Raw genomic sequence first — 26734 nt, 5'->3', positions numbered from 1 at the left:
ACTTTCACGACAGCCGGCGAAGCTGTGCAGCCTGGCGGGCCTGTAGCCCAGCTTGTCGCTGTCGATTGGTGACGCCTGCTCTGCGCGCGCGCCGCTCGATTGGCTCTGCCTGCGGGGGAGGAGCGCCGCCGCCGCCGCCGCCGCCGCTGCCGCCGGCTCGGTGGGTGAGGAAGCGTCTGGGCCCGGCCTGCTGAGGCGCCTCGCAGACGCCTGGGCTCGCCCACCGCCGGCCAGCTTCGCGCACTTCCCGTCCCATACGGCCGGGCGCGGGGCAGGCCCGCCGGAGCCATGGAGGACGAGGTGATCCGCATTGCCAAGAAAATGGACAAGATGGTGCAGAAGAAGAACGCGGTGAGCGCGTCGGGCGGCGCGGGCCGGAGCGAGGTCGGGCGGCGGGCGGGGACCGGACGCGGGAGCCCGGCGGCCTGACGGGGCTCGCGGCCCGCGCCGCCCGCCCTCCCTGCGCGACGCCGGCGAGGCCTCGTCCTGGAGCAGGGGCCCTCGAGGGAGTCCTGGCCCGCGTCCTGAGGAGAAGGTCCCGGGGGAGGGGTCCTGGCCAGCGTCCTTGGTAGGGGAGGCCTTGGGGGCGAGTCCTGTCCAAAGTCGCGGGGAGGGGGTCCCGGGGCGGGAGTCCTAACCCACGTCCTTGGGATGGGGTCTTGGGAACGGTGTCCTGTCCCGCATCGCGGGGAGGGGGCCCTGGATGAGGGGTCCTGGGGAGGTGTCTTGTCCCGCCTCCTGGGGACGGGTCCCGGGGCGGGAGTCCTATCCCGCGTTCTTGGGAGAGGGTCCTGATGGAGTAGGGTGTCCTGTCCTACATCCTGGGGAGGAGGTCCTGGGACGGGAGTCCTAACTCTCGTCCTTGGGAGGGGGTCTTGGGAGCGGTGTCCTGTCCCGCATTGCGGGGAGGGGGCCCTGGAGAGAGGGGTCCTGGGGAGGTGTCTTGTCCCGCATCCTGGGGAGGGGTCCCGGGGCGGAGTCCTATCCCGCGTTCTTGGGAGAGGGTTCTGGTGGAGTGGAATGTTCTATCCTACATCCTGGGGAGGGGGTCACGGGACGGGAGTCCTATCCACGTCCTTGAGAGGGGTCTTGGGAGGGAGGGGCGTTCTGTCCCGCCTCGCGGGGAGGGGGCTCTGGGGTGGGGTCCTGGGGATCCTGGGGGGTGTCCTGTCCCACGTCCCGGGGAACGGGTCCCAGGGCGGGAGTCCTATCCCGTGTTCTTGGCAGAGGGTTTTGGTAGCGAGGGGGTGTCCTGTCCCACATCCCGGGCAGAGGGTTTCGTGGGTGGGGGGCTCCATCCCGCGGTCGAGGGCCCGCTCTGAGCGTCGAGGCCCCTGGGGCCGGTGCAGTTGGGTGAACTTGATCGAGGCGTTCTCACTGTAAACTTGACGGTGGCCGAGCCTCGCTGGCTTAGCCCAAGAGTACAGACAGCCCTCGCCGTTTGAAAGAACCCGTTCTCTTTTTCCGGGCTCATTGGCTAAAAACGAGAGAACTTCAAACAGCGGTTTGTGATCTGCTTGAGACACGAAGCTGATAAAGCAAAACGTGAAATTCCCGGATCTTTTTTTTTTTTTTTTTAAGGGCTAAACATGCCCTCTATTATCTCAACTGTCCTCCATGTTTGTTTAGCAATTAAAAAGGTAAACGATGCCGGTGTGTTTGGCAAGCTGCTAAACTTTTTTTTTTTAAAAAGTGGATCTCCTCAGGCAGTAGAGTGCAGAAGGGCTCCGTCTAAGGCACACACCGTGACGAGTGTGCGCTGCTGGGCGGGTTTGCCTCTCTGGGTGCTTTACTGTTGATGCCAGCAGCGTTTTCTGTCACGAATAAAGTGTTTATGTGGACGTGTCCTCTTGTGATTTGTATGAGATGTCCCAGTTCCTGCATTTCTGTCCACCTGCCTGTGCCACTTTGAATCCCTTGCTTCAGAGCTGTCTGTCGTTCAGTCGCTCAGTCGTGTCCAATCTTTGCAATCCCATGGACTTAAGCAGGCCAGGCTTCCCTGTCCTTCACTGCAAAGCTGTCATTTTTCAGCTAAACTGAATTCTCAGACTAACTGGAGAGAGGAAAGGGATGCTCTGGTTTTACAGCACTTAGAGAAAACACTTTACAAAGTGTTTCATCTATGCAGCAGCATTTTGGGACTCCAGACAAAACTGTGCTGCATCCATTTTACAGAGTAAGAAACCAAGTCAGGCCAAGTAGTTCCCAGCTTCCATGAAGTGTACACTGTGGATTAAGCCAGGAGCTGAGTGTTCTGCTGGACTGCATGCCAGAGCAGGAAGCAACCTTAAACACCGAATTCTTCAGGCTTCAAACTTAGTCTCTTCCTCTTTTCCTTTCACAGGTGCATTGCCTAGCATGTGATTTCATAGACTGTTAATCTGCATTTGCAATTTTAGGCTTTTAAAGTATTTCCTGTTTGTTTTCTGTTCTAGACAGTTGCCTTTGCTATTTGTTTTTTCTATTGGTACAGGCCATTCATTGCTCGGTGCAAGTGATGAATTCTCGATATTTCATTGGCTGGACATTTCTGTTATTTTGCTTAAACTGGCAAGTTTTTTTCTCTGCCTAGGGAACGCTAGACTCCCACAATAGAAGCGTAACCTAGGGGAAAAGGCTGTTAGTTGGATAATTTTTTTCTCTAACTTGGGCCATATAGTGTATCCTTTAATCATCTAGTGATGCTTGTGTTTGTTTCCTTTCCTTGTAATAGATGTTTCCTAAAACTGAGGACTTTCCTAGTGAGCAAGTATTGAGAAGACCAGTTGCTTATCTGCAGTTCTCAAATTATAAAGACATAATGCTTCAATAGGAGAATGAGAAGTACCACAAATAAGCCTCAAGTCTCATTTTTCTTCTCAAATCTTCTATTTTTCTAGTAGTATAAAACTTAACCAATATAAAACCTTGCTCCCCCCCCCCCCCCCGCCCCCACCAAAGAAAGGTAAAATTGACTGGCTCTTTTACTTTTTTCCTTCTCTCTTTTCCTGTCTGTGTTACAGAAATTCAGATAGGCAAATGAAATAGAGAAAGGAAAACAGTCTAAATGACTCTCCCTCTCGGCCCAGCAGCAGCCCGTGAAGGCTTTTTAAGTTGTTCAGTAATTTAACAGAAGCTGTTCTGGGGAATTGGAGGATTATGATAGATTTGTTTCTCTTTATGATAGGTTTGTTTCTCTTTTTCGTGTGTGTGGCTTCCAGATTTTCACTACAAGCTATTTTTTATACTGTTTTTATACTATGAAAAAGTGAACTTTGCTGGAAAAATAATAGTTGTCCTCTGAATTGAAGTTTAAATGCCGTTGTTAGATAGTGCTTTACTATCACAGTAAAAATCATAGGTGTCACTTTTAAGTAATAATAAAAACTGCTTCCATTTATTGAGCTATTACTCTGAGCTAGGAATTCTTCTGATTTATTCCTCAGACAGTTTACTGAGCTAAGTCTTAATCTCTATTCTAAAAATGAGGAAATTGGGCTTCCCTGTCAGTTCAGTGGCTAAGACTCCATGAGTTTGATCCCTTTTGGGGATCTAAGATCCTACGACTGTGGTGTTGGAGAAGACTCTTGAGAGTCCCTTGGACTGCAAGGAGATCCAACCAGTCCATCCTAAAGGAGATCAGTCCTGGGTGTTCATTGGAAGGACTGATGTTGAAGCTGAAACTCCAATACTTGGCCACCTGATGTGAAGAACTGACTCATTGGAAAAGACCCTGATGCTGGGAAAGATTGAGGGCAGGAGAAGGGGATGACAGAGGATGAGATGGTTGGATGGCATTATCGACTTGATGGACATGGGTTTGGGTAGACTCCGGGAGTTGGTGATGGACAGGGAGGCCTGGTGTGCTGCGGTTCATGGGGTCGCAAAGAGTCGGACACGACTGAATAACTGAACTGAAGATCCTACATGCCATGCAGTGCAGCCAAAAAATAAATAAATAAAAATATATTTAAAAAAATAAAAATGAGGAAATTAAGTATTTAGGCTCTTGAGTGAATTCTCAAGTCTAATAGCTACAGAGTGGCCAAATGAAGGTGTAATCTGAATCTGTTTTGTGTCAAAGCCAGTACCACTCTGTTCAAGCATCTACCACTCCAAACATCTCTCTAGAAGATCTGGATCATGAACCTTGTCTGGGTACATTGGGCAACCAGGGTGTTTGCTGTTGTGGGGCAGACAGGTTTCTCTGAACATCCCCACAATATCCTGACCCTGGTGCTACCCAGAATGTTGCCCCGTGTGTGCACTTAATCTTAAATAGGGCGCGCTTTGAGGCCATGATGAATCACATGAATTAGTTCCAAATTTTCAGATATTAGCAATTTTTTACATAGATTTTTTTTTTCTTGCCATTTTGACTTAACGTCAGTAAACAAGTCTGTCTCCTAATCTTGGTTCAAATTCTGACTCTTCTAAACTTTAGCTGTTAGCGTCTAAAATGTTTTTTGGTAGTAAATTGGATATAATTTAGTAAAGATTAGATGAATATAAAACTCTTGGCAGTGCCTAGGATATGAAGGACTAATGTTGAAGCTGAAACTGCAATACTTTGGCCACCTGATGCGAAGAGCTGACTCATTGGAAAAGACCCTGATGCTGGGAAAAATTGAAGGTGGGAGAAGAAGGGGACAACAGAGGATGAGATGGTTGGATGGCATCACCGACTCAATGGACATGAGTTTGGGTAAACTCCAGGAGTTGGTGATGGACAGGGAGGCCTGGCATGCTGCAGTCCATGGGGTCGCAAAGAACGGACACGACTGAGCGACTGAACTGAACTGAAAAAAATCTTCTGGTTTATCTTTGTAAAGGATTTGTAACACCAGACTTAGAGGAATCAAGTGAGAACTTAAAATTTTCAAGTTCATGGACACATTTAATGAGTGATGTTGAGATTTGTTTATTTTTTTTCTTCACTGAAGGCTCAGGGCTGAGTAGAATATTTAATTTGAAATTTATTCAAAGAGAGAAACTGAAATTAGATGTTAGACTTTCCTAGGTGCAGGGATACCTGAAATAAGTACATTTCTAAGTCTTAGTCTTACCTGGGCTGGAAAAAGAAAAAAAACTGGTTTCCATATCAGGGTTGGATTAATTAGCATAAGTCAGAATTTAGAATGACTACAGCATCTTTTGTAACAGCTCTGTACGGCTGTACAGTACAGTCCACCCTTTAAAGTCAATTCAGGGGTTTTTAATATGTTCTCAGATTCGTACAGCTATCACCACTGTCTAATTTTAAAACGTTTTCATCACTCCAGGTGGAAACTATCTGTCAAATAGCCCCTTACATAGTCACCATGTCTCCCCCCAACCACTAATCTACGTCCTTTCTCTCTTGATTTGCTTATTCTGAGCTTTTCGTGTAAATGGAATCATTTAATAAGTGGCCTTTGATTTCTTTCGCTTGGTGTTTTCCAAGTTCGTCTTTGTAACAGCATGTCAATATTATGTTCCATTGTGTTGTTGAGTAGCATCCCTTTATTCTGATGGAATTACCACATTTTGTTTATTTATAGTTTGATGGGCATTTGGTCATTTTCCACTTTTTTACTATTATTAATATTCTAAGAGCATTCTTGATCAAGTCTTGGTGTGGACATACATTTTAATTTCTGTCGGGTGTGTGCATTTCTGTAGGAGTAGAACTGCCAGGTCATCTGATAATTGTATCTATCTAGCCTTTGGAGGAACTGCCAGACGGTTTTCCAAAGTTGTACTATTCTGCATTCTCACCAGTAGTGTGAGGGTTCAAATTTCACCTCATCTTCATCAGTACTTGTTATTACGGCTTTTTGATTACAGCCTTCGTAGTGAGTATGAAGTGGTATCTCATTGTGGTGATTTGCATTTTTCTGATGACTAATGATGAACATTTTTCAGTACTTGGTGCCCTTGTGTATTGGAGAAATGTCTGTTCAGATTCTTTGCCCATTTTTTAAATTGAGTGCTTGTATTACTAAGTTGTGAGAGTTCTTTAAATTCTGAACACTAGATCCTTATCCGAGATAGGATTTGCATATATTGTCTCTCATTTTGTGGGCTGTTGTTTCACTCTCTTGATAGTGTCTTCTGAAAGATAAAAACTTTTGTTTTTCTGACTGCACTGTGTGACTTGCAGGACCTTAATTCCCCAACCAAGGACTGAACCCAGGCCACTCCATGAAAGCACTGAATCTTAACCACTGAACCACCAGGGAATCCCCCAAAGCTTTTAATTTTTATAAAGTTGAATTTATGTATAAATTTTGTATCTTGCCAACCATCTCTTATATGTCAGGGACTCTAATTTGATACTTTTTATGTGTTATATTACCTCATTTGATCATCTTAACTGAAGTTTAGTGTAATATGCTTATCTTCACATGAAGAAGCTGAAGCTTGAAAAAGCAAAGTAACATGCCCAAGATCTGATAACAGAGCCTGGACTTTAATCTAGATCTGCCATAGACATGTGTGTTCTTTGTTGCTCCTTCCCTCTTCCTTGAACAAGGCTGTTTGGATCCTGTACAGTCTCATATGTACTGGGTTCTCATCATGTTTTATAAAGCACTTCTCTCTGATGACAGGTAGGAGTACCAAGGCTGTAATAAAGTAGTCTGTAGCTGTTTATCTTTTAGCCAGTACTGTGAACTAAATTTGACTCTGGAAATTGAGGCAGACTCTTTCTTTCTCTTGCATCATTGTCTGTAGGAGATGCTGCAATCGAATAGACTTGACCTTTAGAGGCAGGTGATGATTAGGGACTGGTTAGTAGTGCTGTTGGCTGGAGCTCACACAGAGCAGAACTGCCGCAAGGGTGGGGCTACAGAATGGACAGAGCAGTGATGTAAGGCCAGGAAACTGGGCTCTTGTCCCTTTGCAGTACCCATCAGTGTCGCCTCAGGCAAATTACTTACCTTCTCTGAATTCAGGGTTTTGGTTTTTTTTCTTGTTTAATTGAGGGTTTGAAGTGGAGGCTCAAAGATTTCTGCTTATTTTTGGATTTCCTGAGGTCAGAAAGGGTTTCTCTTTTGCCCATTGCTGTGTCCTCAGCACAGCAGAGAGCTTGGCATGTGGTGTAAATGGGTGTTTGTTAAGGGGCAGTATATCGTTTGACAGAATGGGGTAAATCTCACTTTTTCTGGTTAGTAATCATGTGACCTTGTGCAAGTTTCTTAACTTTTCTGGGCTTTAATTTCCTCATCTGTAAAATGGGGATAATAAGATTCCTGCTTCCATAGGATTCATTGTAAAGATGAAATGAGATACTATATGCTGTGCTTGGCACATAGTAACCCTCAAAAAAGTTTAATTTCCTCATCTGTAAAATGGGAATAATAGGATTCCTACTTCCATAGGGTTCCTTGTAAAGATGAAATGAGATACTGTATGCAGTGCTTGACACATGGTAACCCTCAAAAAAGTTTTTGTCACTGAATTAACATATGATTAAAAAAAAATATGATCATCTCTTTTTTGCCCTTTTCACCCATCCAGATCATCATATTAATAGTTGCTTATTTCCTAAAGAACCTTGATTGAACTACTCATCTTATTTGATTGGAACACACTGTAATTCTGAGAAATTTATCCCATAAGTGTTATTTAACTTTTCCTTCCTTCCATAGCCTATATCTCTAACCCCAGTCTCACCAAAGAGATCCGAGTGAAAAAGGAGAGTGTGATGAAATTAATGCAAATCTGTTGCTTCCTTCTGCTTGAAAAACAGCCTAGACCTTAAGCCACATTGCTGATGTGTTAGAAGAATCAACTTTATATGCAACCAAGCTTTATGTAAACCTAAGGAGACCCTGCTTTTTAAGGAACTCTTAATTGTGATTTTCTTCACTTTTAATTGATCCTAGGTCAGAAATTGTTCAAAAAGACCACAGAGACGTGAGTAGAAGAAAAATATCTACAGTAGATAAGGATACAGGCAAACAGTCTCATAATCAGAATCTTCAGAGTCTTTATTTAACGTATTTGAGAATTCCAAATTTTTCAGTTTTATAAAGATATTGGTATAGTACAAACATCGTATGATGATACATATTTTTCAGTTTTATACAAAATTTTCAAAATTTGTACAAGTTTATACAAAATTTTTATACAAATTTTTCAGTTTTATAAAGATATTGGTATAGTACAAACATCATATGACGATACATATTTCATAGTATCGTCAGTGAGAGCTGGGCAGTTCCGGTAATCAGACATTGGCATTTCTATAGTGAAATGTAACATTCACACATTAAGTAGGATAAATAGAACTAAATAGCTCTGTACATCTGTCGAGATTAGCTGTTACTGCCAAATGAGTTTATTGAAAATTTATGGGAAATCTTTTGGTTTTTAAAGGATTTTGGTTTGGGGATTTGCAGATAGAGGATTGAAGACACTTGCTCACAAAAATGGCATGCATATAAAAATTCTTGATTAACAGTAAATTTAAAGTCAGTGTTTTATTTTTTAACAACTCTAATGTTTTTCTATTTTTAATTGCCTCTAAATAAAAAGAAATTATAGAATTTATGATCAGGAGGAATCTCTTAAGAGGTGGATCCTTAAAAATCCTTTATAATGACCTGTTTCATAATTTCTATTGAACTTGTTTTTAGCTAGGAGGTTCTGGGTTAAATTAAAAGGATGTGTCTGTTGCCAGAAGAAAAGTTAATACTGCTTTATTCTCCAGGGCCACATCTGTCAACTTTAAATGGAAGAATTATCTGGCTAGAAACCTTTGCTTGATTTTAGACTTAAGAAATACAGTGATACCATGAGGTTCCATGCTTGTTCCGTGCTCTGGGCTTTCTGTTTTCCCAGGGTGTGCTGTGTTTCACTAGTTCGTGGAGTGCCTAGTTTTCATATTTTAACATTTCAGAAAGCAGAATGAGTTACATGTGTTGCTGGCTGGATGGCTGTTGAGGTGTACTTTCACAGACAGAACATCCAGCCCAGCATTGACATTGCGGAGCAGGTGTCAGTGACTTGGAAAGAAATCTGAGAGTAGTGGGGTGCTCTTGGCCCCCCAAGAAGCCAGTGGGAGAAGAGCAGTGGGGTAAAGGCAGCAGGCTCACACATCCAGAGCCCACCCTGGTGCCTGCAGAGAGCTGATGGCTCAGAGCTCGGAGCTCTTTTATGGATTCTTTTGTGAAATGTTGTGTTACTAGTGTTTTGACACAGCTTTTTGTGGGCTAAAATCAGATATTATTGAATCTGAGTCAATAGGTAATTCATAAGTGTTAGAGTCTGCAAAATAGTTTTAGAACCACCACCTTAGCCAGTTTTGATTATATTTTTCTATATGTGAAAGGTAATATGACAAAAATTCCAAGTCTAAAGGAACTGCAAAAGTAAAAAAAAGAAGTGATAAGAAAAGTTTATGATAGTTTTAATAGTTTTTTTTATTAGTGGTATATTGAATGATGATCTGTCCAAATATAGTATATTAAGTCACTGTTAGACTAAATGAAATATGATTGATTAAGTTAAATGTATTAGATGAACTGAACTGAATTGAAATGTGGTTGGTTGAATGAGTATCACGTTGGAACGTTGGCCCCAAGCTGTAGGTGGCACTGTTGCTTCTCATGTAATTCCAGCCCCCTTAGCATCAGTATTAAGTCTCATCCTCATCAGCTGCATGGGAGCCTTTGATTCTAGATGGGAATCAGAGCCCTGGCAGAAGATGGGCCTGCGAGCTTAACAGAGATCTCACTTCTGGATTTCCTTTCAGAATTTGCTTCTTACCATGCAAGAACCAGGTAGACAGCAGTGTCCTTGAGTCTGAGCTGTGAGGTGCAGAGGCATGGTGAGAATTCTAGAGAAGCGGTGCCCCCACAACCACCACTCTCCCACTCCTGCTTCCATAGCTAATTGCCCTGCATGGAAGTCTGGGGGTATTGTACCACCACAGTGAGAAACAGTGCATACTTCTAGTTGGGACACATAAACAAATACTACTGAAAGTAACCTTTCACAAGACAACACGTAGGTGCTGGTTAACAACCCAGCAAATGGATTTTATGATCCTCTAGTGAGTTGCAGCCTGTTTGGAAAACTTTCCTCTCTCTTTTTCTCCTCTTTCGTCTATGTATCTATATCTCTATATACCATTCTCCTCACATGAATAAATGACTCTCAGTGAATTATGGATAGGAAAATATACTTTTAAATCTCTGGTTAGTCTTTGCTTTACTCTCTGGAGAATTTAGTTTGAAATTATTTTATTTTATAGGCTGGAGCATTGGATTTACTGAAGGAGCTTAAGAATATTCCCATGACCCTGGAACTATTACAGGTATGTGCTAACATGTCATAATTTTTGACTAGGTAATTGTCATAAAATACTGAAACATCTTCAATACCAATATAAGTTTTTTGTATTTTCCTCTTATAGTGTAAAACATTATTAACTTATTTTTGTTTTTTTTAAAGATGGTAACATAAATTAGTAATCTGCTGAGTTACCATCATAGTAAAATGTTGCCTGCTTCTGCATTCAAGTGCATGCCCCACCAGCTGAGAAGGCAGTGCTTTAGAGAAGTTCTAAAGCATTCTAAAGTTCTAACAGTTTTTCTTCACTGAAAAAAGTTCTTAGAACATACTATCTTCTACAAGAAAGAAACCACTTTCTGTGGGGAAAACATCCCCCAAATGCTGATCTCAAACCACCTTGGGGTTTTAGGGTGGTGAGTCCCTTGTGTGTGTCTGCTGTGGAAACTTCCTCCGCCATGCTCCACTCTCCGAGAGACAACACAGGGCAGTCCAGTCAGACACATATTCTAGATTCTTCAACAGCTGCCCCAAATCTCTTTGTTGAGTACATTGAGTAATTTAAAAGGAAATCTTAAGGATCCATTTATTTCTCAGCTTTAAAGTTTATAGCAGGGGCTCCCTTTTGTATCTCGCTAACAGTTCCTTTTGTTATTTTATTTCTTCCATAACCATATTTTGAGAGATTGTCTACTGACAACCTGAACTTACTAATTAAGTCACCATTTTTTATTTATCATTCATAATTGGCCATCAGAGCCTTTATGTTCTCTGAGCACAGTTTGAAGACAGTTGATGTGTGGGAAAAGAACATAGATTTTGAGGCAACAGACCTGGATTAAAATCCCAGTTTTGCCATTTAGTAATGGTGTGATGCCAGCCAGGTTATTTATTGACACTTCCAGTCTCTTATCTTTAAAAATAGGGATGATGATCTTGATTTTAAAGGATCTTGGGAAGGCTGATGAATATGGGTGCTCCCAGCACGACCCTGAGCACTTATATCACCTCAAGTTAAGTTGTCTGTATTCTGTGAAGTCCATTTTTAGTATCTGTGATTATGTGCTGGTGTTTAACCTTGTGTGGATGGTAGTATTTGTTTAGATGTCCTCTCTATAAGGTGCAGCACGTGATGTACATAGTAATCTGTGCAGGAGAACGTGAAGAAGCAAAGTGGGTGTGTGTGTGGGCCATGGTTGCATCTGCCTGCCTTGCGTATACACACAGACACTCTGTGTTCTGTTCTCTTGTGAGAGAGACTGATTTCATTTTACTACTTGACCACCCTCTCTTCAGTAGCGAGTTAACATGCCAGCAGATCTCAGTGATGAGACCCTTGACGTGTGTGTCTTAAGTCTACTGCTAAAAGAATTCATACAGTTGATGTTTTTTCTGTTCTAAAATGAAGCGGCATTTGGAAAACAAGAAAATCAAACAATGAATTGCTTGAAATAAAATTGCTTGTATACATTTTTTTTGTCGTTGCCTTGCAGTCCACAAGAATTGGAATGTCAGTGAATGCTATTCGCAAGCAGAGCACAGATGAAGAAGTTACATCTTTAGCAAAGTCCCTCATCAAATCCTGGAAAAAGTTATTAGGTATCTTCCCTTACATATATTTATGATCTGGTTTATTCAAACATTGAGTTGTTGAATTTTTTTTTCTTTTAATGAATATAGGTGTTTTGAAATCAGTACTTTATAATCTGGGAGGGGGCTTTAGTCTGACCTCCTTGAGGGATCTGCTTTTCAAGCTAGTCAGATTTAACTTTCTTTTTTTTTTTAATGCTTACAACTTGATTGCCTCTTTTTTTTTTTGCCACTTTATTTTTTAATTGAAGGATAATTGCTTTACAGAATTTTGTTGCTTTCTGTCATACATCAATAAGAATCAGCCATCAGTAGACCCATGTCCCCTCCCTCCCCACCCCACCCTTCTAGATTGTCACAGAGCCCCTGTTTGAGTTCCCTGAGTCATACAATAAATTCCCATTGCCTGTTTATGTTACATATGGTGCTTAAGTTTCCCCGTTATTCTCTCCATGCATCTTCCCTCCCTTCTCCCCTGGATTGCCTCTTTAAGAAGAAAAATTTTCCCCAAGGGGAAGGTGTCCCACTTTTTGAAAAAAACTATTTCTAAGAGAAAATTTTCAAAAATAATAAAAATAATTCACGTGTCATTTTTCTAGGGCGTTCATCTTTAGTATTTGCCATGTTTCTTTTGTCATAGTCTCTCTCCTTTTTTTCTCTTTATGTATATCCTGACGCATACACTTTATTTTTTCCAAACTATTTGAGAATAGGTGGATTTCTCTTCTTCATTTACTCTTGAAAACTTAAGTGTGTGTTTTCTGTAATCCTAATACAGGAAATTCAGGAAATTTAACATTGGTACAGTTACCTTAATCTGCAGTGCACATTTGTTCCAGTTTTGTCAGTTGTCCCAGTAATTACTTTTCCAGCTTTTTTCTCATCCTTAAGCTTTTTTATGTCTTTTAGGACATTGACTTCTGAAGAACACATGCCCCCCTCCTCCCCGCCCTCTGTTGTTGTGGGGGGGGGGTTTGTGTGTTTCTGGTCTGCGCAGTGCATGTTGCAGGCTCTTAGTTCCCCAACCAGAGACTGGATCTGGGCCCACTGCAGTGAAGGTGCTGAGTCCTAACCACTGGACCGCCGTGTCCCCTGTTTGGGCTGTATCTGGCATTTTCTCATGATCAGACCCGGTTGAGTGTTGACAGTTGAGGTACCGCGCATGTGTGTCGTATCCTTCCGGGGTGTGGTGTACAGAGATAGGATGGTGTTATTTCTGAGACCCAGCCAAGGTGTACACTGCATCACTGATGATTTCGCCTCATGTCTAATAGGAGGTCTGTGGGAATCACTTTAGGACCCTGAAACCATGGTGCTCCCTGTCAGACCTTCCCCCACCCCCATTTGATATCCCCCAGTTATTGCCCAAACCATTCTTTCCAGTGACAGTTGCAAAATTATGATTTTCTAGTTTTTCTACTTTTTGAGTTTTCACACATCATCATTCTATAAGAATCCTCATCTTGCCTCCCAGTTCTTTTTCTGTTGTGAGTGTGGACGCATAGGTTCCTGTTCTGTATGATGGATTATAGTCCATTCCTGCTCATATTTGTTTTGATATTCACACTGTCCCAGCTGTGACCGCCGGGCACCCCTCAAACTTGCTTCTGTGTCTCTTTGACAGGCTCCTTGCTTTTTTGTTTGTTTTTTAACCTCTTTCCTGCTTTCTGGCACCACGCAACATGCTGGGCTTATCTATCCCAGCCCTGGAACCAGCCATCTCCTGAGCAGTTACCAGCCTCATGTGGAGGAGAAAATAAAAAAAGTGAAGCTTTTAAAACTTCATAGATAGCAGCAGTAATAATAAAACACTTATTACATATAAGAAGTTGGAAACTAGTAACCAAAAATTATAAAGCCTGTGAAATTTAGAAAGTTTAGCCTTAAGAAAACTAATGAAATATATGACCCTGTATTAGATTCCAAGCCAGAAAGGATTGCCGTTTAGGTTGTTAGCTAGATTTCTGGGAGATTTCCTACTGCTTCTGGGTAGCACAGCTCTGAAAACTTAAGACACACCATGCGAGGGCCTGTATTAATGCACTTAGTCCTCCCAACTGTCCCGCGTGCTCGGAGCTGCTGTAACCCCATTGTGCTGAGACAGTCGAGGAGCTGCTGTAACCCCATGTGTGCTGAGACAGTCGAGGAGCTGCTGTAACCCCATGTGTGCTGAGACAGTTGAGGAGCTGCTGTAACCCCATGTGTGCTGAGACAGTCGGGGGGCTGCTGTCACCCCATGTGTGCTGAGACAGTCGGGGGGCTGCTGTCACCCCATGTGTGCTGAGACAGTCGGGGGGCTGCTGTAACCCCATGTGTGCTGAGGCAGTCGAGGGGCTGCTGTCACCCCATTGTGCTGAGACAGTCGGGCCTGCTGTAACCCCATGTGTGCTGAGACAGTCGAGGGGCTGCTGTCACCCCATTGTGCTGAGACAGTCGAGGGGCTGCTGTCACCCCATTGTGCTGAGACAGTCGAGGGCCTGCTGTAACCCCATGTGTGCTGAGACAGTCGAGGGCCTGCTGTAACCCCATTGTGCTGAGACAGTCGAGGGCCTGCTGTAACCCCATGTGTGCTGAGACAGTCGAGGGGCTGCTGTCACCCCATTGTGCTGAGACAGTCGAGGGGCTGCTGTCACCCCATTGTGCTGAGACAGTCGAGGGCCTGCTGTCACCCCATTGTGCTGAGACAGTCGAGGGCCTGCTGTAACCCCATTGTGCTGAGACAGTCGAGGGCCTGCTGTAACCCCATTGTGCTGAGACAGTCGAGGGCCTGCTGTCACCCCATTGTGCTGAGGCAGTCGAGGGCCTGCTGTAACCCCCATGTGTGCTGAGGCAGTCGAGGGCCTGCTGTAACCCTCATGTGTGCTGAGGCAGTCGAGGGGCTGCTGTCACCCCATTGTGCTGAGACAGTCGAGGGCCTGCTGTAACCCCATGTGTGCTGAGGCAGTCGAGGGGCTGCTGTCACCCCATTGTGCTGAGACAGTCGAGGGCCTGCTGTAACCCCATGTGTGCTGAGACAGTCGAGGGGCTGCTGTCACCCCATTGTGCTGAGACAGTCGAGGGCCTGCTGTAACCCCATTGTGCTGAGACAGTCGAGGGCCTGCTATCACCCCATTGTGCTGAGACAGTCGAGGGCCTGCTGTAACCCCATTGTGCTGAGACAGTCGAGGGCCTGCTGTAACCCCATTGTGCTGAGACAGTCGAGGGCCTGCTGTAACCCCATTGTGCTGAGGCAGTCGAGGGGCTGCTGTCACCCCATTGTGCTGAGGCAGTCGAGGGCCTGCTGTAACCCCATTGTGCTGAGACAGTCGAGGGCCTGCTGTAACCCCATTGTGCTGAGACAGTCGAGGGCCTGCTGTAACCCCCATGTGTGCTGAGGCAGTCAAGGGACTGAGAGATCAGGTGCCTTGTTTGTGCGCAGTAGGAGGGGTGCTGCGGAGATGGCAATGGCACCCCACTCCAGTACTCTTGCCTGGAAAATCCCATGGACGGAGGAGCCTGGTGGGCTGCAGTCCATGGGGTCGCGAAGAGTCGGACACGACTGAGTGACTTCACTTTGACTTTTCACTTTCATGCATTGGGGAAGGAAATGCCAACCCACTCCAGTGTTCTTGCCTAGAGAATCTCAGGGACAGGGAAGCCTGGTGGGCTGCCGTCTGTGGGGTCACACAGAGTTGGACATGACTAAAGCAACTTAGCAGCAGCAGCAGGAGGGGTGCTGAGCGGCCGAGCTAGGGTGTGATCTGAGCCCTCTGAGCCAGGCTCTGCTGCGTGGCTCATCACCCTCTGCTCAGAGGTTGGAGTGTCTTTACGACCATTCCTGCCTCTTACTGCCCTGCCTTCTCAGAGGGCCACCCTAGTGTACAGTGCACCATGGCAGCGTTACTGCTCCCCCACCACCACTGGCCCTTGTTAGACGGTACTGCCTGATTGTATTACCTGTCCCTGGTGGCTCAGATGGTGAAGAATCCGCCTGCAGTGTGGGATACCTGGGCTTGATCCCAGGGTCAGGAAGATCCCTTGGAGAAGGAAACGGCAACCCACTCCAGTATTCTTGCCTGGAGGATCCCATGGACAGAGGAGCCTGGTGGGCTATACAGTCCATGGGGATGCAGAGAGTCAGACACAATGCATCATGTCACCTTTCTGAAGCCTTCTACCCCCTGTTGCTGTGGGAACATGTCTTGATCCTTGCTCTGTTCTGAAATGTCATCGCTGATCCGTGCTTTCTTCCTCATGATACCATAGCATCTTCAGGCCTTCCAGGGAATCATAGAGTAAAAGGGGCAGTACAGTTGGTCTCTGAGAACTGACATGTGTCATGAGGACTGGATTCCCATGATAGTTCTGGAGTTGTGGTTGGGACCATCCTCTGTCAGTCAGTCCCTTCCAGAGTGGCATGTTAGCGTCGTCTGGGGACACTCAAACCCCCTTCTCCGCTGGGAGCTGAATGGAGTGTTCAGATGGGAGCTTAGGGCTACCTGTGCAGTCCTGCCTCAAGGGTGAATGTTCTTCCGTGTTCTGTACAGAGAGCAGTGGAGAGCTGAGTTATTCATGCAGCTCTAGGACTTGTGTATGGATTAAAAGGTAGACCAAACTGGGGTAGTTCAGACAGTGGGTCCAAATATTTCTGAACCCAGCTTCAAAGCTGTTTTGATTGATATAAACGTGAATGTTTCTTTCCAGTGCTAAACTGTTGCCTTCGCCCAACCTATTTTATGTACTTTATTTTTCCGTGTCTGATTACTCACTTCCTTAAGTCTTAAAGCTTATGCTTTATTAGTATTAATAACCTGTATTAGTTTTCAGATTATTTAAGATAGAGGAGATGCTGAGTAGGCCTAACTAATAATCCTGAAGTAGAAAATCTTTATTTACTATCTAGGAAATATTTATTTGTATTTTGAGTACCACCTCAAATTTTTTTACTTCATGAAAAATTGTCAAAACAACATTGTTATATATACTTTGCACTTAAATTTTTTAATGTGCAGTGTTTTTTCCATGTACATTTGCTAATAGAACAGCTTGCGTAAACTTCATTTACTTGTTAAAAGCTTAGGATTTTATTGGGTTTTTTTTTTTTCGCTTGCATAAATAGCTTGATAACATGCAGTAGTCCTGTTTTTTGTTTCGTTTTAACAAGTGCTGAAACTTAGGAATTTCATAAATTTTCAGATGGACCATCAACAGATAAAGACTCTGAAGAAAAGAAAAAAGATACTGCAGTTACGTCACAGAATAGCCCTGAAGCAAGAGAGGAAAGGTATTTCACTTCACGGAAGCTCGTGTGTTTTGGGAGACAGGGGTCACGGAGGCTTCAGGAAACACAGGACTGACCTCAGAAGGCCTGCAGAGTGGCCGCCGGGCCCATGCAGGCTGTGTGTGGATGTCGGCTGGGTTACGGGTGAGGGCAAGGGCTACCTGCCAGCAGAGAGCAGCAAGTGAGGTCCGTGGAGTGAAAGGCAGGATTAGTTTGGCAGAACTAATTGGCAGAGATCTTTACTGTGGCAAAAATTAACTGAAACCAGTCAGAAAATATTTCAGTAAGAATCTCACACAGGAAGTTAATCAGGAGTGGTTGAAGTGATTAGGTCAACTGGAAAAGTTATTAAATTGTCCCAATGGTATTGATGTTTTTAGGGAGAAATTATGAGATGTTTGTATTTTCACGACTACTTTTGACTACATGTGGTTTTTATCCTGAAGCGGTGTCTCATGTATAAACCTCACTGGTTGTCTGATTGGAGCACGGTTTGCCAGCATTTTTCTCTCTGGTTTTGGTTGAGAGTGATCATAGCCTTTGTGCCCTCCCCTTACCCACTCTGCTCGTAACTGAGATCCTGTCTTTTCACATGTGCTGTATTGAGCTGTAATGTGTGTTTTCTGTATTAAAAATATTGTTTAATGTTTAAAAGGAGAATCAAGGTTAAAAAAAATAAGACTTGTCTCATCTTTACTAAAGTTTTAACTTCTTTTTAATCTATATACAGGCAGGTGTTTTGTTTTGTTTTCCATTTAAGAGTCACTGGAATACTATTTCATTTATTTAGGCCCAGAATTATTGTTTTTAGAAAGTAATGGTAATGATACTGACTTTAAGAGAGTTTTCCTGACTTCTTTTTCTGTGTGTCTGTGTGTGTGTGTATATTCTAGCAGCTCTAGCGGCAACATGAGCAGCAGAAAGGACGAGACCAATGCCCGGGACACGTACGTCTCATCTTTTCCTCGGGCGCCGAGCACTTCAGATTCTGTGCGGTTAAAGTGCAGGGAGATGCTCGCTGCTGCTCTACGAACGGGAGGTAAGTGTCGCCGCTCAGTCCTTTGAGCAAGGCCGCCGCTGCCCTGCCCACCTTGTGCCATCCTCCAGGTGGAATCCCGATGGTCGCTGCCCCCCACCACCCAGCCCAGGGAGAGGGTGTTGCGACGGGCACTACTGAGAGCAGAAAGGCGCAGGCATCCAGGGCTCTGCTTATTACATGTGATTCTCAGAAACAATAGGTTCCTCCTTGTGGTGAATGTTCCCCCGAGTCACAGTTATTTAAACTCTTTTTCACAATCCTTTTTCCCCTCACATTTAGTCTGCAAACTCAGTATCCCCCCCCTCATACTGAGAGTTAATGATATTGTATTATTGTCCTGTTGTTAAATGTTACTATGACATATAATAAGTTTTATATTCATAATTTCGTTTCCTACTTTTTTTAAAAGGGAAAGAGATCTTGGTTTATATATGGGAGCTTTAATTTAATTTGGAGTTATTCATTCCTATGTAAAATTTTGGCTTTAAAGTTTCATATATAGGAACATGTATTTATTGTCTACTAAAACTTCATCCTTTTCTATTATACTGAGCCCTGGTTAGTATGACCTATTTCTCATCTTACTCTGCCTTTTCTTTACTCTGATTCCTTTACTATCTTTTTATATATGTTTTCTTGTTTCTTCCTAGTTTCTTTTTGTTTCCTTCTGTCACTTTGAACATTTGCCTAGTAGTCTTCTGAATGTGTCCATATATGTGATTGGCAGATGAAATGAATGGTTTCTTTGCATGGAAGCCTGAGGCGGGAAGGAGACAAGACAGTTCTTTGCATAAGTTTCTCTGCTCTCTGTGGGAGTAGCCAGAATTTCTGGAGTTGTGCAATGAGGGGTTGCCTGCTGGATTCATGACTCCCCGACTCCTGAGGGATAAGGCATCATCCATGCAGGAGCCCTGTGGACACTAGGTGAATCCAGAGGAGGAGCTGAAGGGGTCACAAAGGAGACCAGATTCTAAGGAAGCTATACTGAAAGGATTCTTTGTACAGGGCAAGTGGGGTTGAAGAAATAGGAATACAGTTTAATTGGCTCTGTACTGAAATTTTCTTTTAATATGTTGTAATCATTCATTCATGACACTTCTCTGTGTCTGTGTTTAGATGACTACATCGCCATTGGAGCTGACGAGGAAGAATTGGGTTCTCAGATCGAGGAAGATATCCTTTGCATGTATATTCATAATGGTGTCAGGAATCCACTAGATTATTTTTTATTCCTGTAAAGAATAGAAAATCTTATTCTACAGTTTCTGTCTTGATTGTTTTGGTGGGAAAGGGGAGGGCTGTCTGAACATGTTATTCTTGTTTTTCTGTTATGCAAAAGTAAGACACATAATAGTGATAGTGTTTTTATTTTTCCACCTTGCAAATTGAGACTGTAACTTCTCATGGACACATGCTAGCAAGTGTAAAGTGGGGTCTCACCTTGTGGAGGGGGGGCCCTCAGCAAAGCATAGAAATCCCCTGAGTTCGTCGTCCTGTGCGTTCACACTGGGTGCCTCAGAAAGAGCTCTGGTGGAGTCGAGGGAGTCTTACACATGGGTCCGGGGAGCAGGGACCGTTTGGTGACAGATGACAGTGTACCACGGGCCTGTCCTGGCTGAGGGGTGGCTGCCCTAGGGCTGGGCCCCTGTTGGAGCCTGTCCCATTGAGAAAAACCACATGCTAACCTGGCTTCTTGCTGAGCCGGAAGGAGATGAACCTCCAGGCCACTGTGAACTGTCTTCTCTCAGGAGGCCCTCCAGGGAGCTGTGTGGTCTTTTTGAGGCTTTTAGGATCCTTGGCAGAATGCAGATTTGGACCAGGGAAAGCATGTACAAGTTCAAGCTCTTTTCCTAAAGTTTTCTCACTCAGATTGAATACCTGAGTTAACATTTTTAAACCCTTTTAATCTGTGTCACTTGGCATTAAACATTGAGAAAGTATTGCTCATTCTTAGCATAAAATGACATAGCATACAATCACTATTTTTTGCCAGGACTGATCAGGAAATCAGGCAGAAATAGTGCCTTATTAATTTAATCTGAATTGGAAATACTGCATAAATATTTCAGAAATTCTTATCGTAGCAGAATAGGAAAAAAATGATCTTAGGACCTTTATAATTTAACCTTTTTCTTTAACGGCCTAGTACCTATCTATCAAGAAATAAGGAATACAGACATGAAATACAAAAATAGAGTACGAAGTAGGATATCAAATCTTAAGGATGCCAAAAATCCAAATTTAAGGAAAAACGTGCTGTGTGGGAACATTCCTCCTGACTTGTTTGCTAGAATGACAGCAGAGGTGAGTGTATTTGAATAGAACATTTCTGTGATGGTATTCCATGATGTCAAGTGTAAAGTCTGTTTAAATTATGAAGTACTGTATAAATACTACATATGTAATAACTATCCTAATATGCTTTTATACACAGTATATACAGTATACTAGACAAGAACTTAAGGTGATTGAATCTGTTAGCATCAGTACTTTGTCCCTTTCATAACTGTACCGTTATCTGAGTGGTTGCCTTATTAAATTATTGTCAAAAATAAAAATGTTATTTATTATAGATTCATGTATAATCAGAATTAAATCTCTAATTGCAAACAGACTTTGTAACCTCTAAGCTCTTTTCTTGGTTAAATATTATAAGATTGTCTACATCTTATTGACTATCCTTATATTTATTTAGAAAGTGATGCAGAAAATGAAATTCATTGTTTGCTGTTTTTAGATGTCACTGTTTATAGATATAAGCTGAAGTGTGTCTACAGTCTCACTGTCTTACTGAGCATCCAAGTGAATTTATCTTTCTATATAATAAAAACTGTTATATTTTTAAGATTCATTTTTTAAAACCTCATTAGAATAATTGTAAACTTTCACAAGGTACAGAGCATAGTGTAATGAAGTCCTATCTACCCATCACCACTTGTTTATCATCTATCCCTTCTTTATTTTCTTTCTTTTCCCCTGAATTATTTTCAAGCAAATTCCAGACATTATATCTTTCCACCTCTCTATCCTTGAGAGAAATCTCTAAAAATCTGACATTCTTCTTATGTAACTACACTGTCATCACTGCATCCAGCAAGTCTAATGATGATGATTCCTTGGTGTATCCAATATCTGGTTTATAGTCATTGTATGTTCCTGGTTGCGCATTTACTTTGTATCAGGATCCGAAGTCTAGATATCATCTTAAGCTTGGTCTCTTAAGACTGTATGAACATAGTTAAGTCTCCTTTTCCAGCCCCCTTTTCTTCCATGACATTGACCTATTGAAGAAACTGGGTTATCTCTTGTGTATCTCACACTGAATTGCCCGTTTCTTCCTCATTATGCTAACTTTTCTGTCTCCATTCTTTTCTGTGAACTGGAAGCTAGTTTTGTAGGCTTAGATTACGTATAGGTTAACTTTCCCTGCACAAATGCTTCATCAGTGGTCCTTCTTACTTCATACTGCATCACCTCAGGAGACACGAATCTTGTTCTCCTCTTCGGATGTGGAAATTTATCAGGGATTTGTACGGACAGTCTCATCACTTCTCTGTGAGGTTCTCCACTGGCCTTTCATCTGCGTGTTCACCCTCTGATGATCCTTGCCTGAACTGGTGTTGCCATTAGGAGTTGCAAAACAGAGATTTCTAGAATTCTGAAAGTCCTTTCACCTTTCTTAGCTAGATTTCTTTGATAAAGGAGCACTTGCCCTGAGTTTAAGGCTGTTGGTTAGGATAGGAAAGGCAGGTGAGTGTGTAATTCTTCCCTTTGGTTAACAGTTGTCAGAAGGAGTGGTTGGCACCCCACTAACCGCCAATGGGGGCTTTTGTTGCCATTTTTGCATGTGTGTGTTCTCTACTTTTTTAAGTGTCGTCACAGACTTGTGACTTTATTTATCCAGTGGGGTTGGTCTTTTCAATGATTTATCATGATGGCTGAAGAAATCATCCTCTGTCTGGTCAGTGGAGCTCTGTCACGTAGCCCCTCTGTCCAGTGATGTGCTCACAGTGGTCAGGCAGCTCCCCCGCTTCCTGGCATAAGGAGATACCCTGCCTGTCTTGTGCATTTCTTGACTCAAAACTGGAACCAGACGTTCCTCTGAGGGCCCTGGTTCCTTTTCCGGCAGAGGAGGTGGGTGCAGTAGTAGAGACCGTGGTCTGGATACCCTCATCACCATAGGATTGCATTAAATGCTGTTTTCACATATAGACTTCAGAGTGTTTGGGGAAATGTAAGATTAAGCAAACTGATGAGTCCTTTGAGGAAGAATATGATGTTTCACTTTCAAAACTTTAAAAGTTGATTTTAATCCTATTACTGTTAAACTCTTGGAGCATTTATGCATGTGTATAGAAGGTGCCTATAACTGGGTGGTATTGCTGTCCTTGTGACAGGAGATGGCTAGTGATGAGCTCAAAGAGATGCGGAAAAACTTGACCAAAGAAGCCATCAGAGAGCATCAGATGGCCAAGACGGGTGGGACCCAGACGGACTTGTTCACGTGCGGCAAGTGTAAGAAGAAGAACTGCACCTACACACAGGTGTGTGGCTATTATAGGCTCACTCAGACTAGAGGCTTACAGCTCCTGTTACAAGACAAATACCAACTTACTTTCAGTTAGCTGGATTTGTTAGTATTAAGAATGTATCCTTATACTTGAGATCTCTCTCAAAACATATCAAGAGAACTTTGTGTTTCTAGTTACGGTCTTATATTAGAGCAGATGTCAAGTTCCTCAGTCACAGCGGATGGGTATTTAAGGCTCTTGTTGCTGTCTGACTTTGAGAAAGGTTTTGGCAGTTTTTGTCAGAATGAAGTATTTGTAATTTTTATGTTTTTGCGAATTTGTAAGAAAATTGAGAGTTCTTTTAATTAGCATTTCTGTGCTTCTTAGTTATGATGAAAATTTTTCATATTTGTTAGCCATTTATCAGTAGTATAATGTGTGAGTTTAGATGATTTTCCCACTTATCTGGGATAAAGATGAGAAGACAAGGACTTTTGTTTGGAAATGTGTGTTCTTTCCTTATTATTTCGCTAATTTATTAATAGCTTGTTTTGGACTGTTACACATTTTATTGTGCTACCATTGTAGTTCATGTAGGATATTCTGGTTGAGGTTGGATTTTCTGTAGTATTGTGAAAAGCAGTGTTTTTCACCCAACTTTGCCATAGGTACAAACGCGGAGTGCTGATGAACCCATGACAACGTTTGTCGTCTGCAACGAGTGTGGAAACCGGTGGAAGGTGGGGCGCCCCGCGGGTTTCCCGTTCCCCCGGCTCTGTGGGGTGGCTTCTCCCTGGGGTGGTTCCCCCGGCCCTTCTCTGGGGGCTGTGCTGTGTCCCATGCCCACACTGCCCCACACTGGGGAGGCCGAGGCTGGCGTCTGCCGTGGGTCACACTGGTGCCCTGCTAGAACTAGAGCGGTGACTTCGCACGCCGCCCCCCGCCGGGTCTTGGCGCAGCAGTCACAAGGCTGGATCTTAGAGGTGCAGCTCCTGTGTCCACCCAGGTGCTCCCATGCTGCTTCTTCCAGAACACCTGCACGTGTGCATGATTGTCTGCGTAAACTTTTTTTCTGGAAAAACTATTGTACATCGTTGAAATCCAGCCCACTGGTTTTAGTGTTTATTCTAGGAAATCCAGATGAGTACCGCCATGATCTGGTAGGCTCACAAAGCCTTTTTTTGTGTTGCCTGTGTTCTCCTAAATTAGCCCCACACAGGCAAATTATGTTACATGAATGATTCATTCTTCAGTGATTTCTGTGAGTCACAGAAACATCACACCTAAAACAGAAGTGGGGACACTAGGAGCGTGTGACTGGGGGCTCCCATGGGAGGAAGGTGGGCTTTGGAGCCAGACATGCTTTGGGCTCCTTTGCCCCTTACTGTTGCTGAACTGTAATATCCTCACAGATAAATATAAATAAGACCCATATTACAGGTCATGCTGAGTAGTAGAAATGATAAATTTAAAACTGCCTTTGGTCATTGTTAATGCTCCCAAAATGCTTTCGATTTATGATTAGTTGTGTGTGTGTGTGTGTGAAAATTCTACAAGCTTCTTTTCAAATTATTCTTACCTTAGACTTTTCCTTACTTTGAAACAATCACAGAGGTTAAAGCATTTCCTGAGATCAGAAGTGAACAAAAAAGACAGTGGGAGGAGGGCTCTAGCAGTGTTCCAGGTGTGAGGCCAGTGCCCATTTTGTTACACACAGAGATTCTGTTCTTGGGCCTGGAGGTATGGTGCTGACAGTGTCTTCATGGCTTGAAGCAGTGTCTCCTGTCCAGAGCTGGCAGGTTCTTTAACTGGTCTACAGGAGGGATGTTCATGCTATTCAATCCTGTTGGGCAAACCTGGTTTTTCCAGCACTCTCCTGGATTTGTTTAGCATCATGAGGAGGAGGAAGACTGGGTATATAACAGTTTGTATTGAATACAGGCAGTTTTCTGCAAAGTGCTGACATAGTTCCTGTTGGATTTAAGAAAATTCAGTGTAATGTAGAAAGCTGATGCCTATGGTGGCTTACTCTGGAAGTTCAAATTTGGAATTAATTTTTTTAACCTAAGAATTATGGAGAGAAGTGCTTAATAAGAAAATATTTGATACTATTTCTTTATGTATGCTTAGCAGTCCTAAGTTGGAAGAGTCAAACACAATATAGGTGATTGTTCATGTCTGGAAAATACAGCATATTTTTCAAAAATGCTTCTTTCTTTAGCAGTGTCATGTTGTATGCTATGTTGAACAGGGCAAGGAGATACACCCCATTGTCTGTATTTAAAGGTCTCACAAAATATTTCCTCTTTTTTGACAGTTCTGTTGAGTTGGAAGCATTGGCACAACATCTGGACCATTAAGAAGATGGATTTTGTAATTAGCTTTAAGACTAGGTCAACTAGCTAGTTTTCCTGCAAATCAGATTTTTAAAGTAACTTGCCTCCCTTGGGTTAGTCTCTGGTTTTGACATAGTGTCCCTTTCTTAAACGCCTTCTGTAGTTTCAGGTCAGTAGGGAGACCACATAATGGTATCTGTTTCAAAACTTTTTTTTTTCAGTTTTATAAGTTGATATTAAACTTTTGGCAGTTAATTTTTACCTTTTTTTTTTCTTCTTAAAAGAAAATATAACAACTTTTTTACAATATGAAACATACACAGTAGAATGTTACTCTTCTCAGTAAACACACAAGTGGAAATTACATTTTTTTTTCCTATATTGGCATGTACCTACAAATATTAAAAGAGGATAAGAGGCAGTGTAATTATAAGTTTATCAGACATGGTGTGTATTCAAGTAATACTTGACCAGCTTATCTAAATTGTATATAATATTTGAACTAGCATATGAAATTGATTTTAATTATTCTGTTCACAAGTCTGGGATAATTAGATATTATTTTGCATTTGTAACTAACTGTGATCCTCATTTCTTGTAATTTCTTGTACATGTGTATTACTTGTTCTTAATAGATTTTGGCTTTTGGAAATATGACTTGACTTTGTTGAAATCAGTTTGGTTTGTTGTTTATTTACCTGTTTGACTTTGTAGTGTATTTTAGTTTTTCAGAACACCCTTGTAATTTGGTATGCTTTTCATAAATCCCAGACAGGCAAAGAGTGGAAAGTTTGGACCATTTTTCCTTTTGTAGGAAGACACACTGGGAGGAAGATGTTAGCATTTTAGAATAGTGTGGTTCCTGTGAACAGTTCCTGACTTGACTTTGATTTGGAAATCTGTCCTGACTGAGGACTTTAAGGCTTATAGAGATCATTAAGCTGTGGTCTTTCCATATGGAGACTGACAGGGTACATTTCTGTCCTGACTGACTTGCTGCCTCTGTTACACAGGAGTAAGGCTGAGGGACAGACAAGTGCGTGGGCTGTAACATGGCCCATGTTTATGGGACGGACCTTGCAGTTAAGTGTGTGCCATCTGCTTGGTTGGGAATAAGGAAGAATGATCTCACACTGGCTGTCGCATATCTTGAGTCCCCAGTTACGAGGACCACATCTCATCCTGCTCCATCTCCACTTTCCCACCCCTATGGAAAGACTTCAGCACCAGCTTGCACGCCCCCACCCCCACCGCCCCTTCCCCACTGCTCACCGCAGGTCAGTTTGATGCAGTAGAGAAAACTTCCAGGAGTCCACCTGAAGACCCCACATGTAAGAATTGGCCACTGGTGCCGTCCCACCTCCACTTTGTCAGGTCACAGAGTAACCTTTTATCACTTGGAAAATAACATGAATTTTTGAAAGAGTGAGTGTGAGAATAAAATAGTCCCACTTCTAAGTGAGCCATTTTTAAATTTGTAATTCAATAAAGTTTCTTGTTATTAAACATGTATCACATTTTGTCATTTTGTTTGGATATCTATACTTGCTTTATTTTTTGTTTAAAAAGTTCTCCTTTCCCAACTATTAAGGTGTTTTTAAAGTGCAGTTTTAACTAATGGTTGCCTGGCTGTGGGTATGAAGGGACTAGTATCGAGCAGCGGTGCAGAGCACGTTTGTAGTCTCCTCCCTGGACCCCGGTGAGGGATTCAGGCTGGTTCAGAGCAGAGTACATGCGTACA

At 42.9% G+C, this 26734-nt stretch overlaps 1 protein-coding gene across 2 annotated transcripts; it reads left to right on the top strand.

Moving 5' to 3' along the window:
• Positions 1-26505, top strand: TCEA1 (transcription elongation factor A1). 2 transcript variants are annotated; one of them, XM_043879100.1, is made up of 10 exons: positions 1-351; positions 10220-10282; positions 11751-11856; positions 17023-17110; positions 18001-18146; positions 19263-19319; positions 20296-20450; positions 22544-22690; positions 23326-23397; positions 24975-26505. In XM_043879100.1, the coding sequence occupies exons 1-10, from the start codon at positions 289-291 to the stop codon at positions 24981-24983; spliced, it is 906 nt and encodes a 301-aa protein (XP_043735035.1). In that variant the 5' UTR covers positions 1-288; the 3' UTR covers positions 24984-26505. The 2 variants fall into 2 exon arrangements, with proteins under 2 accessions (XP_043735035.1, XP_043735036.1); XM_043879101.1 differs by having other exon boundaries at positions 122-351; positions 18004-18146.
• Positions 26506-26734: the final 229 nt, after the last annotated feature.

The sequence above is a fragment of the Cervus elaphus genome, chromosome 21, assembly GCF_910594005.1.
Source record: "Cervus elaphus chromosome 21, mCerEla1.1, whole genome shotgun sequence".
In the NCBI taxonomy this organism is placed as follows: Eukaryota; Metazoa; Chordata; class Mammalia; order Artiodactyla; family Cervidae; genus Cervus; species Cervus elaphus.
This window is presented reverse-complemented; position numbering and strand designations above follow the sequence as displayed.

Excerpts from the sequence above, each read along its gene's own strand:
- TCEA1 (XM_043879100.1), top strand. The coding sequence starts at position 289 with ATGGAGGACGAGGTGATCCGCATTGCCAAGAAAATGGACAAGATGGTG. Across the intron at positions 352-10,219 it reads TGGTGCAGAAGAAGAACGCG|GCTGGAGCATTGGATTTACT; the intron begins GTGAGCGCGTCG and ends TTTATTTTATAG. Across the intron at positions 11,857-17,022 it reads ATCCTGGAAAAAGTTATTAG|ATGGACCATCAACAGATAAA; the intron begins GTATCTTCCCTT and ends ATAAATTTTCAG.